Source organism: Trematomus bernacchii, unplaced genomic scaffold, assembly GCF_902827165.1.
Source record: "Trematomus bernacchii unplaced genomic scaffold, fTreBer1.1, whole genome shotgun sequence".
Classification (NCBI taxonomy): Eukaryota; Metazoa; Chordata; class Actinopteri; order Perciformes; family Nototheniidae; genus Trematomus; species Trematomus bernacchii.
Window position 1 is genome coordinate 10,058,394 of NW_022987739.1, and position 17,055 is coordinate 10,075,448.

Sequence of the window (17,055 nt, forward strand, 5' to 3'; positions counted from 1 at the left end):
ATAAAAACTGATCCAGATTTGAACACTGTCCTGACGTCAGGACGGTGGCGCTACGGCTATTGGGCCAACTCCAACAATCAGGAGGAGACGGCCACGGCCATTGCCGTTCGAAAGCGCTGGAGACGCTGTAGTACATATGCCAGGCCTGTAGATGGTGCTGTTCTCACTGAATCTGCCCTTGCAAAAACAGAGCTAAAAAATGTCAAATTGAGCAAAATGAGGCATGGCTAAAATGCATGATCTGTTTGGTATTTTGAAAAAAAAAAGTATAAATATGCCTTATATAGGTATGGTCCTACACTATATTATTCAAATATAGCATGATAGGTCCACTTTAATTAATAGCATAGATATGTTTTCCATTCTGAGCTTTAGCTAAATGTAAACATTGTTGTTGTTATACAAAACATGTATATATGTTGAGATGGATTGGATCATATACATAGAAAACACAAGCAGCTGTGGTTTATTCTATACTAAACATATCATTAGATTTGGCTACTACAGCTCTTAAATGAAGCTACTGCATCCTGTTAAAAATACATGAGGGTTTTTTTGTGCTGGAAGTCAAACACATGCATATTTGATTGTGGTCTGTGTGCACGGAGTCACTTGACATACCTTAAATTTCTTCTGGTAAACTAGCTGATTGTTCTGGATGGAGAACCAACGCCTGAGAGGAGAAAAACAAAGTCACATGCTGTTGCTAGTGACACTCCTAAAATAACAGAAAGCTTTGATATAACTTTAGTGTGGACAAGAGTGATGTCTAGAGAGATAACTGATGTGTAGAAGGTGTAGTTTAATACTATAAAAATAAGAAATTCTAAATACCAATATGTATCATACATGTTGCAGAGAAAATAAACTCTACTTCAGGATAAAATGTGATGAGTTTCTAATAGAATTACTGTTCCCATCTGTACATCTTTTCCTTTTACATTCAACCTTATTATATTCTTGTGGCCGTTATAAAAAGATCCTTATCAAGACATGTCTCAAAGTACTTGCTGAGGTATTAAAATGTAAAGCACCTTTATTATCTTTATTCAACATTTTGATGACAGAGCTTGCCCTCTTACTGTAAATGCATAATCAGCCTACTGTAGCAATTCCTTATCATAAAATTGAATTTTTAATGTATTCATAGAGACGCCTATTGAGCTGTGTCTGTCTGTACCTATTCCACGTCTTAAAGGCATTGCTGGCCCTCTTAAACAGATAGCCCTCCATTGCGATGCCGTTATCTGCATCCACATTGTACTCCAGTTTGGTGTCGTCATTCGAGAAGTCCTAAACAACACATGTCAGAAAGGGAAGAAAGAAAAATAGCAAAGACAGAAAAATCAGCAAACATAAAATGCACATTTCCCCAATTACTATCAGTATGTTCATATTTTATTTTGTTTGTAGTGACTTTTACTTGCAGTAAGTAGTAACTAAGCACTTTCCTGAAAGTCACAAAACACGGCCATCAGTCTCTTAAGTAACTTCCTGCAGAGCAACAACACTCGGCTGCTTCTTACACTAACCTGAATGATGTTTCAAACCAAACCAGACGAGATAGAAACAACACGCACAGCTGGTGGTTCCTGATGGAGTTATGATCTATTTCAATCCTTGATACGAATGCTCTGAGAAGGGAGGTTATAACAAATCTAACAAAATACTGGAATATCTTCTAATGTTGAGTTATACACCTTTTATGGAGATTTGTATTTTCAGTTTCATTGTTTCAGAATATTTTCCTTTCTAACATCTTACTCTGTGTTTGAAGTTGCTTAGTGAAACTAATTGTACAGATAATATACTGTAAAGACTTTCCGTTTCAGCAAATTAAATCACATACTCAGTAGTTTGCCAAGACCGACCTGCAAATCAAACATAATCTAGTTTGGCGAGTCCAGCTTTTATCTACCCGAGCTGCTGTCACACTTTCCTAACACCCTTACAGCTTTCTTAGCTTCAAGTGACATTAAACACCATGATGAATGTCTGTATGGGCCGGGGTGTGTTTGTGTGTGTCCTTGTGGGTACATTTACACCTTCAATTACAGCATTAAGTCCTTTAAAAAAAATATATATATATATATATATATATATATATATATATATATATATATATACACACAGAATGTGATACACATTCCTATTCTCAGTGAAAGTAACTTTCAAGTCATTTTGATTTCTTGCCTTCAACAAATATTGTGACTGCGTTCTGTCTTTGTTTTAGATGTTTCTCTTTACAATAAATATGTTACGAGATATTTACAGTGAAGAGTTTCACTTACAGAGACGTAAGTGTGTTTGATGTAGTGCATCACTTCTGTTGCATGACTGCACATTGTAACATTGCATGGATCTTTGAATGTAACCTGAGCAAAAGCTTTGTTTAAACCCCTTTGCCCTATGATACAATGATGTTTCAAATGGATGGACACACACAATTTTCCAGCATGACATACGCTGGGACGACTGAGGTTATTTTGGGTGCACAATGGGAACAAAATGTGTCTATGTTAAGCTCCTGAACAGAAAGACAAAGGAAAATACTAATCCAGCCATTCAACAAATGAACCTTTCCTTAAGGTAGGACAAAATGAACCTTTAGATATAGGGGAACACAATTTTCCTAATTCTCCAAATAACTCAATTCCTAAGTCATACAAATGCTTAATGCCCAGCTCAGAACCCTTAATGGTCAGTTGATGGCTCACTTAATTAGGAAACACAACCACGATATTGTATTTGATGTTCACTCGCACATGTACACAAACAAACAAGCACAGCAATCCATACAACCATGAAAAACTCCCTGATCAAGACTGAGGCCAAAGAAGAAAATGCATATAGAGCTACACCCTGGCTGTCATGTGAAATCCTGTCTGGTTCTCTCGTTTCATCTATAGGTCGAGACATTTCAGTGACCGCTTGGGTTTGTGAAGCCATGTCACATATATTTAAAAACAGGTAGTGGTCAAACTGGAAGTTATTCAGTTGTTTTAAGTTCCCGACACATTTTAAAGACGCAAGGTTTTCGCCTGACAACAGAGATGTGTTCATTCATTTATCCAAAGAGTCACAATGGACAGCAACAAACCACTCACTGACATCAAACCAGCAACCGGACCATACCGGCAACAACAATAAGGCGTCAAAATGAACATGCTGCATAATCAAAACACATCAACACTGATGCATGTGTGACACACTAAAATGAGGAAACACATGAAGGTGCAAACATCAACACAAAGACTGCAATGCAGTCTCTTGGCGTGTGCAGGAGAGGAGTGGAGACAGAAGGGGGGGAGGTAGGGTTACAAAGCGGAAGTCAGATGGAAATCGATGCGGTGACTCTACGTACGGAGGTCGACCTCCAAGCGCAAAAGTTGCGGCAGTCTGGTAAAGACTCAGGCTCAGTCACCTCCTAAAATGTCGCACACAGCAAGAGAATGACACACAGAGAACATAAATATGTATTTCTTATGCTACCACAGTATAATAAGGAATTATGAATATGTCAAAATAAAAATGGCATACACACAAGAGAAAATCACCTGAAGGAACAAACGTAAACACAGACTGTTACTATAAATAGCCATGGGCAAAGACACTGTCGCATGCAGGGACTCACAGATACTCTCAATCTCCCTCCTACAGCTAAACTCACCAGATACCAAACGTAGTGAAAACGGCTGAAAATCTTCATGTTTCACAGCTTTTATGAAGGCTGGGCCCTCTTTTCTGTGTGAATGTTCCCCTGTGAGGCAGTTGATTCTTTGCTATCTCAAGGTCTCCCTGTGAAGCATCTCAATGGCAGTGTGTCACTGTAAGCAGCGTGGCCCGTCTCTCCAACCCTCACCTCCTCTCTTACGGCTGTGCATGTCTATCAAAACTTTCGTCACTGCCTCTGCTGCTGCTGCTGCTCCTCCTCCTCCTCGTGAGGCCCGAGCGAAGGTCACCTATGTGTCTCGGTCTGTGTGAGTGTGTTTGTGCGAGTGTGTGTGTGTGTGTGTGAGATGCTTGTATGACTGTTGGGCTTGAATAATCAAGTAGACTGTGCAGAAGAGCCCGGGCATCAAACATTTATACTGACTGAAATTTAACAGACGTGCACTCAGCTTTTCCCTTCAAGCTCTCATCTCCCTCGTGTGTGTGCGTGTGCGTGTGCGTGTGCGTGTGCGTGTGCGTGTGCGTGTGTGTGTGTGTGTGCGCGTGTGTGTGTGTAATAAAGTAGCTATTTCTTTAACCTGAATTTCAGTAATGGTTGGGCGCCTTAATTTGACATTTAGTGTGTATGACAGTTAGGAGGATATGGCTTACTCTTGCATAAAAACAATCAGATCATCTTAAAACTATAGCCGCTTCAAGACCAATGACACATTTTGTCTTTCTTTATGAGACAAGACAGGACAATCTTTAAGTCAGCAGCACATCTCTCTCTGTTCGTGCCATTGTCACACCGTCATGCTCTGTGGTCATAGTGCTGCTGCTGCACGCAGGCAGATGGACAGCATACTAAACACAACCTCGGGACCCCCTTCAGGTTAAATCAATAAAGTGATGATGGGACAGGTTTGTATGCAAACTGAAATAAAGACGACAGTTTGCATAGTATTGATAAGACATACAACGCATAATGACTCGGAATAAAATAATAGGGGTCCGACATGATCATTAAAAATCGAAAAATTCACCAATTACTTTACAAGACCTCTGGCTTTTATTTAAAAACACACGTTCTGACTCATACTAGAATATCAAATAAACATGTTCTGCCCATTGAAGTTTCACAACACTACCATAACCTTCACACATTTGTCTACCAGTAACTGATGAGGACAACAACAGTGGTAAACCACCTGCATCACCAACGCAACTACAAAAGCAAGAGGAGGAGAGATGTGTAAAAGTCTGTTTAGTTTATGTTGCTGCAAAAGGCTCTGGTTAATAAGGCCGATACAGAAACCTGTCGAAGATTGTCAGCCTGATATCACTTTTGTGCACTTTGACCTCTAACATTTGGGAAATATTCATGTTCCTGATATTAAATGAAGTAATTCAGCAATGTTGTGCTGTAAAGCTGAGGTTAATATACCAACGTGAAGCCATTGTACCTTGTAAGTGCAACAACTCACCTTGACAACAAATGTTTGTGTATCCTATTTCCTCAGGGTAAATTTGCCAGTACAATACATTTATCTTCCACCACAATTGCAGAATGTTATAATGAAACTATGTGCTATTAGTATGCTTCACTTAGTTCAACCTTTGAGACATAACTGAACATAAATAGGACCATCCTTCTTGCCAATACTCAACACACTTTGGTTGATTTTACATCTGAAGATAACTTAGCACAAAAAAGCAACATAATACAAGGTGGAAAGCCATGTGTAAGATCACTATGGTATGAAAATAGTCTTAATTTCATTGATAAATTGAGGTTGAGTCTGAAGTCACAAAGACACGTGTGATGACAGACATCTATTAAATGGCATCATATCATGATTCATGTATGTTGCCAGTTTAATCTTGTGATGAACAGGCTCCCTGTTTTTGTCACAAATGACGTTAGCTGCAGAGGTGGAGCCCAAGCAGTTAAAGTAACGTGTTGTACAGAATCTTTTCACACATGCTGCAGACATGACATAGAAATGACAGTGAAGGAGAAAGGAAAGAGTAACGAAGCTTACCTGAATAGCGGCCTGAAGTGAGTAAAAGAAGAAGAGAGCAGAAGTAGAAGAGAGAAAAAGACAGTTGGTTAAGAACGTCTGCGTATAGGCAGCCAGACAAGAGAGAGAGCAAGAGCGAGTGTTGGGAGCGAGACAATATATAAATAGCATCTAGATAAATTGAGGGAGGGGAGGCGGAGGATAGTTGCTCAAGGACAGGCGGAAGTTGGCACACGTACCATCACTGACGGAGCAGGAGGGAATACAGAGAGGGAAAGAGGACAAGATGCAAAAGAAAACACAGATGGAGAAGGCAAAGACACAAATAAAAATACAAAACGATATAAGGAGAGAACAAACAGAGGGGGTTGGGGGGGGGGGGGGGAGATGTACTACTTGAACACAGTTGGAGACTAAAATGAACACAATTGTCAACAGAAGCCCAGCAGACACCAGCTGGATAAAGAAGTGGTAGATGCTGTCTGGAGTTAATGATGTTGTGTAATCTCCAATTAAAGCTATGCGCAATTAACCACCACATACTCTAACATGATGTTATTCCCACACATTCCTAACTTTATATTTTATTCAATACTGTGAAAGTTCATCGAGCTTCAAACATGCACAGTGTCCGAAATGAACAGAAACAGAAAGCATTCATGTTTTGAATAGCTACTCAATTACATACATTTAATGTTAAAGGTGGGGTAGGTAAGTTTGAGAAACCGGCTCGAGATCGCTAGAATTTGAAAATACACAACCGGAGAAAATTTGCCACTTCCTTATAGAGCCCCTCCTCCAACACACACGAACACGCACATGACCAATGAGGGCACGAGATAAGTTTGTGCACAGATGGAAGGCTGACAGGCAGGTAGGCCATCCAGTTATTTTAGCCGGGCCGGCTAAAATGATTGGTCGTACTTTTTACAGTACTACGGCTTCCACAGATGACATTTTTTTATGGATTTTTTGTCAAAGCACTTAAGATATTCATTGCTATCGGGATGTTAAGAGCATTCCATGGAATATAACAAAAAGTGTATCTCGAGCCGGTTTCTCAAACTTACCTACCCTACCTTTAAGGGGGCAAAAAATGGTCTGATACTTTTATGTCATTTTTGTTTTTTTTTCTCTTTCCATTTCATTTCTTGTAAACATTGCTAGTGCACCCTTCTGGTTAACAATATATCAACAAGTGTGGCTCACTGGTCATATAAGTGTTGGCACGGGTGCTGACCAGAGATGGGAGGGATCTGAAACTCAACCTCATTTGTTTGGAAATGGGTTTCCGTCGGCTGTCAATAATGCATGGGTGTGTGGCTGAGATCATCCCTGGAGATCTCCTTACACCTGAGGGCGGAGTACTACCTCCATTCACTCACATGACAAATGAACAGTGAATGGCTGAAATTGATCTATTGAGCTTTCATATGTGAATGCCCCCTTAGGCAAATAATTGTACATGTAATGTTTCTTTCAAATACAAATAATTGATTTGTCTTCAGAATGTAAATTAACCTAGCAAAATGTACTTTGAATGCTTTCATCCTGAGACCTTTACTGTACCAGAGGCTTGTAATATCTTGGCATAGTGTTCAGAGAGAGCACAGTGCAGAGGAGCGGTGACTGTAGTGAAGAAGGAGCACAAGAGGATGTGGGGTGGAAGCTAAATCCTGCAGCATGTTCACAGCACAGTGGGTTTACTTTGAATGGGAGGAGGCCCGAGTGCAATGACCAAGGCTTTGTGGGATCTAACAGTCATAAAGTCTGTAAACATGCAAGACAAATCCAGGCTCAGAGTAGCCTGGCCCTGTTGAGCACACTCTGTTGAGTCAGTGTGTGTGTTTTTGTTTGTGTTTTTTTCAGGTTGCTAGGCAGAGTAAAAAGGAGGATAACGTTGTCATTTATGATTCACAATTGTGCGCCTATGCATGATGTTGTATTGTGTGGTAGGTGCACAATGTAATGGATTAGCTGCTAACTATTAGAATAATGGACAACTCTTAATATAATCAATGTATCAGTTGGAGTAATTCCAGCTTCCTAATTATTCATATTTTCTGGTTTCTTTACTCCTCTGTGAAACATTGTTCAATATCTTTCACCATTTTATAAACCAAACAAATTGATGTATCCAATAATATTCAGATCAAATTAAAATAATGTTTGGTTGCAGGTTGTGCAAAGTGCTAATAGTGTGAAAACTGTTTAGTTTCCATGTGCTTAGTGGGTTTTGTGTAAAAGTGAAGGTGGGAACATATTGTGTGTACCTTTTGCTGGATGGTGGAGTGTTTCTGCTCCATGTCCCTCTTCTCTTTGGCAGCATCCACCACCAGCTGGTCCAACTGCAAGAGACAGAACATCTGATTAGTCACGCTCACCATAAATGCAAATGTTATCCTTTTTCTTTTTTAAATGTATATTCTACATTGGTGAATGAATCCAAAAATAACGCATACGTACACAACAAAAAACATATTCCAACATCAATATGGTCAAGATGTTTTGCTTTGATGCCTTCACGTTACATTTCTTCTTTTTTCAGGGCAAAGTATGAACGTCTAATTTTTGCTGATTTATCCCTCCATACAATCACAGAGAAAGCAGTACGTGTAAAGGTCGTACAATCTAACACGGGGCCATTACAATGAAAGCGTTCTCTTTCGTCTCCATTTGAAAGGTGTGTATATAAGTGTGTGTGCACCAACACTTCATTCCCCTTTTCATTTGTGAGAGCACGATTGATTCCAGCAGATGAATCACTTTTCCAGAGGCCACAGCGAGAGAAGACGGGCCTTCTCTAAACAAAATGGACCGTGCTGTGGAGGCTTCATCATGTGTGAAATTGGATGGGGCATGATTGATTCTCCTCGAGTAACCATCGAGTGTAGACCAGAGGAGTACAAAGCATCTTTTGAGAAGAAGGCAACAAATCTAAAAAAGACTTAAATGAACTGGTGGAGGTCATACAGTGGTGAAAATGTGTTGTTTTGCCTTAAAGCAGTACATTTCTACTCTAAACCTCTTGATAGTCTGTGGCTGCAATCAGACCTTAAGCATCGTGACTAGTGGCTTAAACACAAAAGATTCATTATCTGCATGTTAAAGGCGGGATGTTGCATGTTTACTACAGCTAAGCTTTGTTCCTTATATGCTTTAAATGCCTGCTGTAGATTTATAGACACAAAATACTGTACCACAACTTCCAGCTAAATGGCAATTCATGCTAATGGCTAACAGAGAAGTCAGTGGGCAAAATGAGATAGAAGAGGGCGGAATTTTACTTAGTTTCTGATGCTGCAAAAGCCTTTTAAGATTTTGAAACCTATATGTTTTGCATTATTATTATTATTATTATTATTATTATTATTATTATTATTATTATTATTATTATTATTATTATTATTCTTTCAATGTTTTGTTTTTATCACAAAATATAGAAAATATGACAAAAATGAAGAAGAATTTGTGGGAGCCAAATCTTTTGTTTTCTTTGGACAGGAAATGGGTGGACGTCAGAGCGAGAGGCTGATAACATCAGATGGGAAATGTTTTCCCCGTCCCATTGTGACAACTAGTCCAGTCCAGGACCATCTATCTGCTTTACTGTATCTACAAAGGCAGGTGTGTGGGCTTGTGTCTCCACATATTTGTGACAGTCTCACCTCTAACGTCTTATCTATCTTACTATGCAGCCCCCAGTGACAATGTCAGCGGAGACAATTGCCTCAGATGTCTCACTCTGTTTGTCTCCTACAGACCACACGGAAGAATTCGGGTCACATTGCTCAGATCTGCCCTGACATGTTACCCCATGCTGACAAGCTGCATGATTCATGGAAAAGATACAAAACATCCTTTTGAATGAATATGTTCACTCAACACATGTGCAATCCTGAGGCTTTGTGTCATGGAACCATGCAATCAGCTGATTATTTTATATTTAGACAAAGTCCAGCTGTTTCCAAAAGCTACAATGGAAAAAGTGGCACATTTTACATGAACCATAAATTGGTCATTCAAAAACCTCCTTAAAGGGTCTCCAGCTGTTTTTGGTTTTATCTTAAACAGGATTTTGATTCATAATATTTCCATGTGTCTTGTTATTACTGTCACTTTCTTGATCGATTAGTCTTTACTTATTTTTTTTGTCTTTTGACTTTTTGTTGTCTTGCCCTTTATTCTAGCTTTGTTACTAATTCCCAAACAAGCACAAACATTTACTTTTTGTTTTCTGCAACTACATTACTATGTGTAACTTCAAAAACTGAATTAACTTCAGTTTTTTGGCCACCATTTCTTACCTTTATATTTATAATCATTTTATTTTGTATTTATAAGTCGGCTTACAGTTCCCAAGCATAAACACACTGCAGAAATATCATGCAATGCAACTACATTTACACCAAGCTGGGGTAGAAAACCAGCTTTATTTGTATTTACTTAAACTTCAAGCATTTCCTCTCACCATACTTTGAAATTAAGACCAAAACGTAGTAGCAGTTTTTGATCTCTAATGCTAATTTCCCCGCCCTTGATCTCTTTCTCTTTGACTACAGCCATCGAGTCATATTTTCAGACCTGTTGACAGCTCCTCCACACCTCCCTGCACAGCCTCTCCACTTTCTTCAGCTTCATGATGGAGGGCAGAAAAGAAATAATCCACAATCCTCTTGTCACTGCTTCCCACAGCTCGGCCTCTATTCTTCCTCTCCTTTAAGTTTTGCACTATTCCAAATTCAGTGCGACAGGCTTACGATCCCCACAACGCATTCATACACAGCTGCATCTCTCATTCCCTCTCTTTGCACGATCTGTTTTCTTTTGCACTTCTCTTCCTTTTTCTTCACACAATCCTCGCTGTGTTTTGAGTGTGGCAGGCTTACAGTCCATGCCTCTCCATTCCACTTCAATCACTTTTCCTTTGAGAAGATTACATTCCTCCTCTTATCCCTTCCTACAATCTGCTTTCAAAGTGGGTCCTCTCCTCCCGATGTTCTTCTCCCAGCACTCTTTGGTTCTGTCTGTCAATTTCTGGATCGTCCAACCGTCAGATGGTTCTAACTTCAGAACATGAAGGGTAGAAATCACTCTTTCCCCTGATCCAATTTAGGGGACCACTGTCCCACCTCTTCAGATCTGGCTCCCAAATGTTTCTGTTTCTCAAAAAAAAATACTGTTTGTTTCCTTCTTCAATTTGTTGTTGGTTCAACCGTCACAAAAACATGTTTCAAAGCTGCACTTTTCTCTAAGAAGTGCCCTATAATCTTCTGCTCCTCTCCAGCTCTCTGTGACTAGTCTCCTTTCTTCCTTTGTCTTTCACCCAGTTTTGTGAAACATGTTCCTCTCCTCCGGTTCTTCTACTGCTCAAGTCTCAGAGATTATATTCCAAAACCTCCAAAAATCAATCTGAGGTTTATTTGCTGTGTTTGCTCAGCTGACAGTCGACTGACTGTGAGAAAAATACTTTTCCAGCCCCCTTGCTTTTTTCCTCATTCCTACTCACTGTAAGAGCAGCTCAACTGTGATAATCATCTTAAAGTCACATTCGGGCCATCCTCTGGCTCAGAGGGAAGGCTCTGTTTATCAGAGGATGCACACAAACACTCGCAGAGCTAAAGTATCAGTTGGCAAAAAGATAGCAGTAGACCCACACTGAGAGGGTAGGAACACAAACACAAAGGAAGAGTGCGTCTGGAGGTCAAAGTGCAGTTGTACTGCTTCCTAATGATGAAAGTGAAAACCCACTGTGTACAAACTCAGAAGATGGATAAAGTCACAGTCCGCACTTGAAACACTAACTTTAAGCTCTTAATAAACCCTGAACATGAACACGTTTTAGGTTATAAACAATATTGTCTTTGTCTAGATAATAAAAAGTGTTACTGTTTACCCTTGACACAGCACTGGTATGTAAACTTAGTCTATTTCAAGCAGAGGAGCGGAATAATTGTCAGCTAACGTTTGCTTATGTTGCAAAAGTTTATACAGAATGTTATAATAACATTGCAAGTGTCGGATGTCCCCGACTAAGTTAATGTTTGGATTTAAACAAATTGTTTAATTAAAATAAAAGGGAAAAGTCAAACTAAATTTTGAGCACTTTAAATGAATTACTTGCTGACAAAATTAAGGGTTCACCTTAAAAACAAAGAAATGTAAAAGTATATAATAAATATATATATTTGGTGACATTCAAAACCTCTTAACGGATACATATGCGTGTGTGTGTGTGTGTGTGTGTGTGTGTGTGTGTGTGTGTGTGTGTGTGTGTGTGTGTGTGTGTGTGTGTGTGTGTGTGTGTGTGTGTGTGTGTGTGTGTGTGTGTGTGTGTGTGTGTGTGTGTGTGTGTGTGTGTGTGTGTGTGTGTGTGTGTGTGTGTGTGTGTGTGTGTGTGTGTGTGTGTGTGTGCAGTGCTGTTGCCTGTACCTGTCCTCCAAGCTGTTTCATCAGAGGTTGTAGTTCACTGAAGAGGTCATATCCTTGATGGAAGAACGTCAGGTGGGCATACATAAAGGACAACATCTGTGGAGAGAAAGCTGTGAATATTAAGAGAGCCGGAAGGGATGCTGCATAAATCATTTAAGTAAGAAAAGTATACTCACTGATTTCAGGATTTCTGATCTTCTTTTTGATTGTAGCACGTTGATCTGTAAGGAACAAAAACAGAACGGTAAGAAGTAGAAAGGATTTCATATTTATGATGAAACTCAACATGTACAACATCAACACCAAACTAAGGAAATAAAACGTAATCAACACACAAGACACAAGGGGAAATGAGGTGAGACTTCAGATAAAAAAAAAAAGAACTTCCAAAGAAAAGGACAAATTAAAGAGAGTAGACGAGCATGAAATGAGTTTAACTGAAGCAGAAGAAAATGCCCCCAAGCTTTCCTGGACCGTAGTTCCTCCTACCGACACTAGGAGGAGCTCCGTGTCCCGTGTTAACTCAGGGATGCTGTGGTAGCCTGTCTCACATATCATCAACAGTATCCTGCTGCATTTATTGTGGCCTCCCGTCTCCCTCTCTGCTTGTGTGTTTGAAGCAGACTCCTCTTAATCTGCAGCTAATTAGCTCTGTGCTGCTCATCTGACTGGAGAAGTTATCTTAGGTTAATGTCTCAGAGTGGAGATCAATTATGTCAGCTTGTAAGTACAGCCAGTGAGCTAGTTAGCTTAATTTTGACTGATGGGGTACTAATGACTGTGCGAGAGTAGAGTCATTGCCTGGGCGTGGTGCATGCATACAGCTAATATAGAACGTGAGGTAGCTGAGGTAACGTCTCATGCTTACAGATTAACTTGGGTCAAATTGTTTTTATTTTATTGTGGTTATAGCAGCTTCAAAATGTGATGAACAAAAGTTTAAATCCTTGTTGTGGCCATCAATATGGTTTCCGATGTAGATTGTGAGGCCATTTTCCTTGACAACCCTAACCACACTTGGTGTTTATACACAGATGTAACATATACCCAGGGGAGGATGCATCAACACTTTACAAGCCCCCTCCTTCTTTTGATTACAGTCAATTAGTAGTTTTGACTGGAATGACACCTATAAACGATGGTTGTTAAAACAGCAAAGTTCATTATGGTGTCAACCTACACAACTGCCACAAGCTACATTTATGAGCAATTTGTTGGTAAGTAGTTGTAAATCATGAAGGTTTACATTTTGAATTATTTGGCAATTTCCTGTTAGTTATGTTTTGTAGATTAACAACTCCCATTTTCTCTACTGGGTGTTAACGTTGCTTCTGCTTTTCTGTGTATGGTATTAATGGTTCGTATGTCAGGGGTGTCAAGTTACAGCTGCATGAAGTCAGACGGCTGTATTATCTTTTCAAATCATTCATTACATTTAGATGTGTTTTTTTTTAGGCCTGACCAACATTCAATAAAGTCAGCCCGATGTTTAAAGGTCAGCATTGTATGATCGAGCTCTACGTGGCCCAGTAGAGTAAAGAGAAATGCTCCATTTTTAAAATGTCATGAAGTCTAGCTTACAACCTCTCACATATATTTTCTTCTCCCTCTACCATCTTGCATGTCACTGGAAACTGTGCGCTGTATAATTAAGCAAAAATGCCACACATACAATCTAAAAAGAAGAACAAATGTTAAAGTAAAATCCGTCTGAAATGTTTCCTGAAAGCAGAGCTGCAGAAGTTAGCAGTATTTCAAAAGTGCTGACAGCACAACCCAAAAGTGAAACTTTAAAGGAGACCAATTTAAATCAGCTGTGCTAGCTGCTGGGCTTATAGATTATCATGACTAACATGCAAGATAAAAAACTCGACTCATTTCTCACAGCCAGGCTTCATTTGATTGGAGAGTGATTACGCAGTGGGCTGCTGGGGCAGACTGCCAACCCTATTTTCAACCAGCTTTTGGGTTTCTTTTCTAAATCAAATTTTAAAAAGGACTGTGTCCATAGAGCATTGTCTGTTTCTTTGGAGTGAGATTCAATAACAGGGCTGGCAGCTGCTTTATCAGAGAGCACGAAGCATTCATCAGTGCTGCTGCTGTGGCCCTGACAGTTATTTCACACTACACAGATGATAAAACCTCTCAAAAAGCAACCTTTTTTATGAATGAGTGTCTTATCTCATTCTGATACTATTTACAAATAGTTCAATAAAATGTAGCAAAATCCTTCTAGAACTGCTATACATGAGTTTTCTTATTATCGTTAAAAAAACCTTTACAGTCTAACTATGTACTATCAGGTTACTGTTTACACTTCTGGTCGACACTGCTACTAATTCAACAGCTGCTCCCGGGTCTGCTGCTACTGTTTTTTGATCCAAATTGACTGTGATGTGGTTAACTGGAACCTGACAGGTGGATGAGATTCTGTGTTTCCCTTTAGATTTAACAGAAGCGAACACAGCTGCTGTTCATTCCTCTCTGTGTCAGCATTTTTTTAACCTGACTCGGCATATAAATTCAATATCCAGATCTTTGTTGGCAATGGTACGCAGAGGAATATTGCGCACGACTCTGCTTAGCTGGCCTTTTTTAAAAGCTTCCAAAGATGTTGTGCAACACGGGACTCCTGACACTTTTATCTTAAAACAATGTGACCTCGTTTGCAGATGCTGTTCATTACCTCTCCTTTAAAGAGTGCTTCAATTTAAACCCCTAGATGAGTTTCTGTACCTGTAAGACGTAGTCGAGGACGATGTGTCGGAAGCACTTGCGCGTGGCGGTGAGGATGTTGGTGGCCTCCTCCACCTCATGCTGCTTGTTGCGGGGAGCCTGAGCGTTCTTGATCAGCGCCGCCTCCTTTTCCTCGCTCACTTTATCGAATTGCTTCTTGGCTTCTTTAAATTTACGTAGGTCACTGTCAAAGAAATGCAGGAGACAGAGGATTATTAAGACAAATACATTCAATTAAAATATTGTTTAAGTATTGATTAGTTGAGTGCAGGGGGATTTAAGTTAGGCAAACAGGCAGCTGTCAAATAAATTAAAAGGTACTTATTATATATGGATGTGAGAAGAAATGTTTTACAAATGTATTTTCATCGCTGCTGATCACTCATTTTGAGCACTACAAATATGTCTTTAATTGAGCTGGGTGAAAATAGATGGTTTCACAACTATTACACTGGTGCAACAGCATTTACATACAATTTAAGGATAACGTTTTAAGGTTTTTTTATTTACTCCCTGACTAGGGTCAAATTGGACATGTCTCTACGTTGTCAACAATGTTGTAAGGGGAAAAGTTGAAATGTAAGAGGAAGCAAAGCTATCTCTGGATGTGAAGCAACAGCACCATGGTCCGGCAACAGGAACACACAAAGGTTAAAGGTGATTTCATATCTTGGTCAGCTGGAAATCCAGGAAGGTTAAAACAAACAAAATTGTTTGCTAAAACTATTTGACCCAGGTCTTGTGCTGAGTCCGTGTAGGTGACTTGAAGAGGAGGACAACGATTTTTAAATGTTGTATTTTCGATGTTTTTAAATGGGATTAATGTTTAAGAGCTGCACGGTAGCGAGTCATTATGATAGAACATGTATCCCAGCTTTCCTTGAGAAGCATGGGTGCTGCTGATGTGGGTGTAAAGCTTCGGTTTGCCAGGGGTAAAAACAGCTAATCCTCATAATGAAAGGAACTGAACGGCCCCACTGCTTACTGCACTTATACAAGCAGTCTGGAATTCAGTTCTGTATAAGAAGGTTTTAAACAGGGAGATATTATATAGAAAATATATTTTATCTAATTAAATGACTTGCATGCCCTGTCTTGATCATCTGTCCATCAGATATGTGACATCCCCCCAGATTCTGCTTTATTTTCATAATTTCCAGAAAGGGCTTTCTCTATTCAATAGTTAGTAAATATTTTCTCCAGGTTTTAGATGGGTTTGAAGAATATTAACTCCAGTTTTCCTCATTTTAAGTTGATCTGAATAAAGTAAAAGTCTAAAAGTGCAGCAGCTTGTTATGACAGAGAGATTAGACAGAAAATTAGGCCATTCTTCAAAGGCTCAGATTGCTCAGAGATATAACCAGCCTTGTCCATCTTTATTCAATGAATACTCACTCTTTGATAAATGTCTGTAGCTGGATCTTGATTGATCTCTGGGCCTGATCGAATAATATCTGTGAGGAAGGAAAGAAGGAAACGGTAAATTCGTATGCTTGGCTGAAAGTTTCTCTATAGTTGAACAGTTCGAGCATTAAACATATTTTTCTAGGAAACCAGGAAAGAGCTGATAAATGTATTTTACTCTCCAGGCCCTTTGGGTGTTTTGCAAGTCAGCATATGGCACCCCTGTTTAGGAGGATTTTTGTAACACTGCAGGTTGCAATTAGGCAGCTAAATATACGCAAACAAGCTGTGTGTGTACATCCCCTCGTAAAAACAAAAACACGAGAATTGACCTGACTCGCTTATTTTTGCCAGTGAGTCAGTCTCATTCACCTACATGCCTCCTCAAAATGAGCTACCAAGCAAAAGGCCAAACAACAACCCTGAACACTGAAGTGATTTCACGGCCAGACAAGACAATATGAGCAGTGTGGCTGGGAGAGGCTCCGAGTGACAAACAGATTGAGCTCTGTGTTTGAGTGAATCATGTGCTGAAAGATCGCTGAGCGGCAAAAACCTATCCGACAGTCAGCTGACGCGACCGCAGTTTCCACTGTTGAGTAACAGTCCCAGGCCGGCATTGTGGCTGCCGGAGGCTTTCAGGGTCCAGTGAAGGAAGCTAATGAGATTTGATGAAGAAAGACTTCCCTGTTGAGTCAGGGTAGACTGCCAACGCTGCAGGTTTTTGGTATATTAGTTCAAATAGATCTGCATCTCATTTAATCTGGGAACGTTACAGTCTGAATTTAAGGTGGAACCAATACTGTCT

General features: G+C 39.7%; 1 protein-coding gene across 3 annotated transcripts in view; it reads right to left on the reverse strand.

The window, feature by feature from the left end:
• LOC117496026 (arf-GAP with coiled-coil, ANK repeat and PH domain-containing protein 2-like) overlaps window positions 1-17,055 on the reverse strand; it is a 48,132-nt gene that overhangs the window by 12,882 nt on the left and 18,195 nt on the right. For all 3 annotated transcript variants that reach the window (XM_034147699.1, XM_034147697.1, XM_034147696.1), the window contains exons 5-11: window positions 16,239-16,297; window positions 14,844-15,027; window positions 12,284-12,328; window positions 12,108-12,203; window positions 7,949-8,023; window positions 1,181-1,293; window positions 622-673 (exon numbers count right to left, since the gene is read on the reverse strand). In XM_034147699.1, the coding sequence (XP_034003590.1) occupies window positions 622-673; window positions 1,181-1,293; window positions 7,949-8,023; window positions 12,108-12,203; window positions 12,284-12,328; window positions 14,844-15,027; window positions 16,239-16,297 (624 nt within the window). The remainder of the gene's footprint in view (window positions 1-621; window positions 674-1,180; window positions 1,294-7,948; window positions 8,024-12,107; window positions 12,204-12,283; window positions 12,329-14,843; window positions 15,028-16,238; window positions 16,298-17,055) is intronic.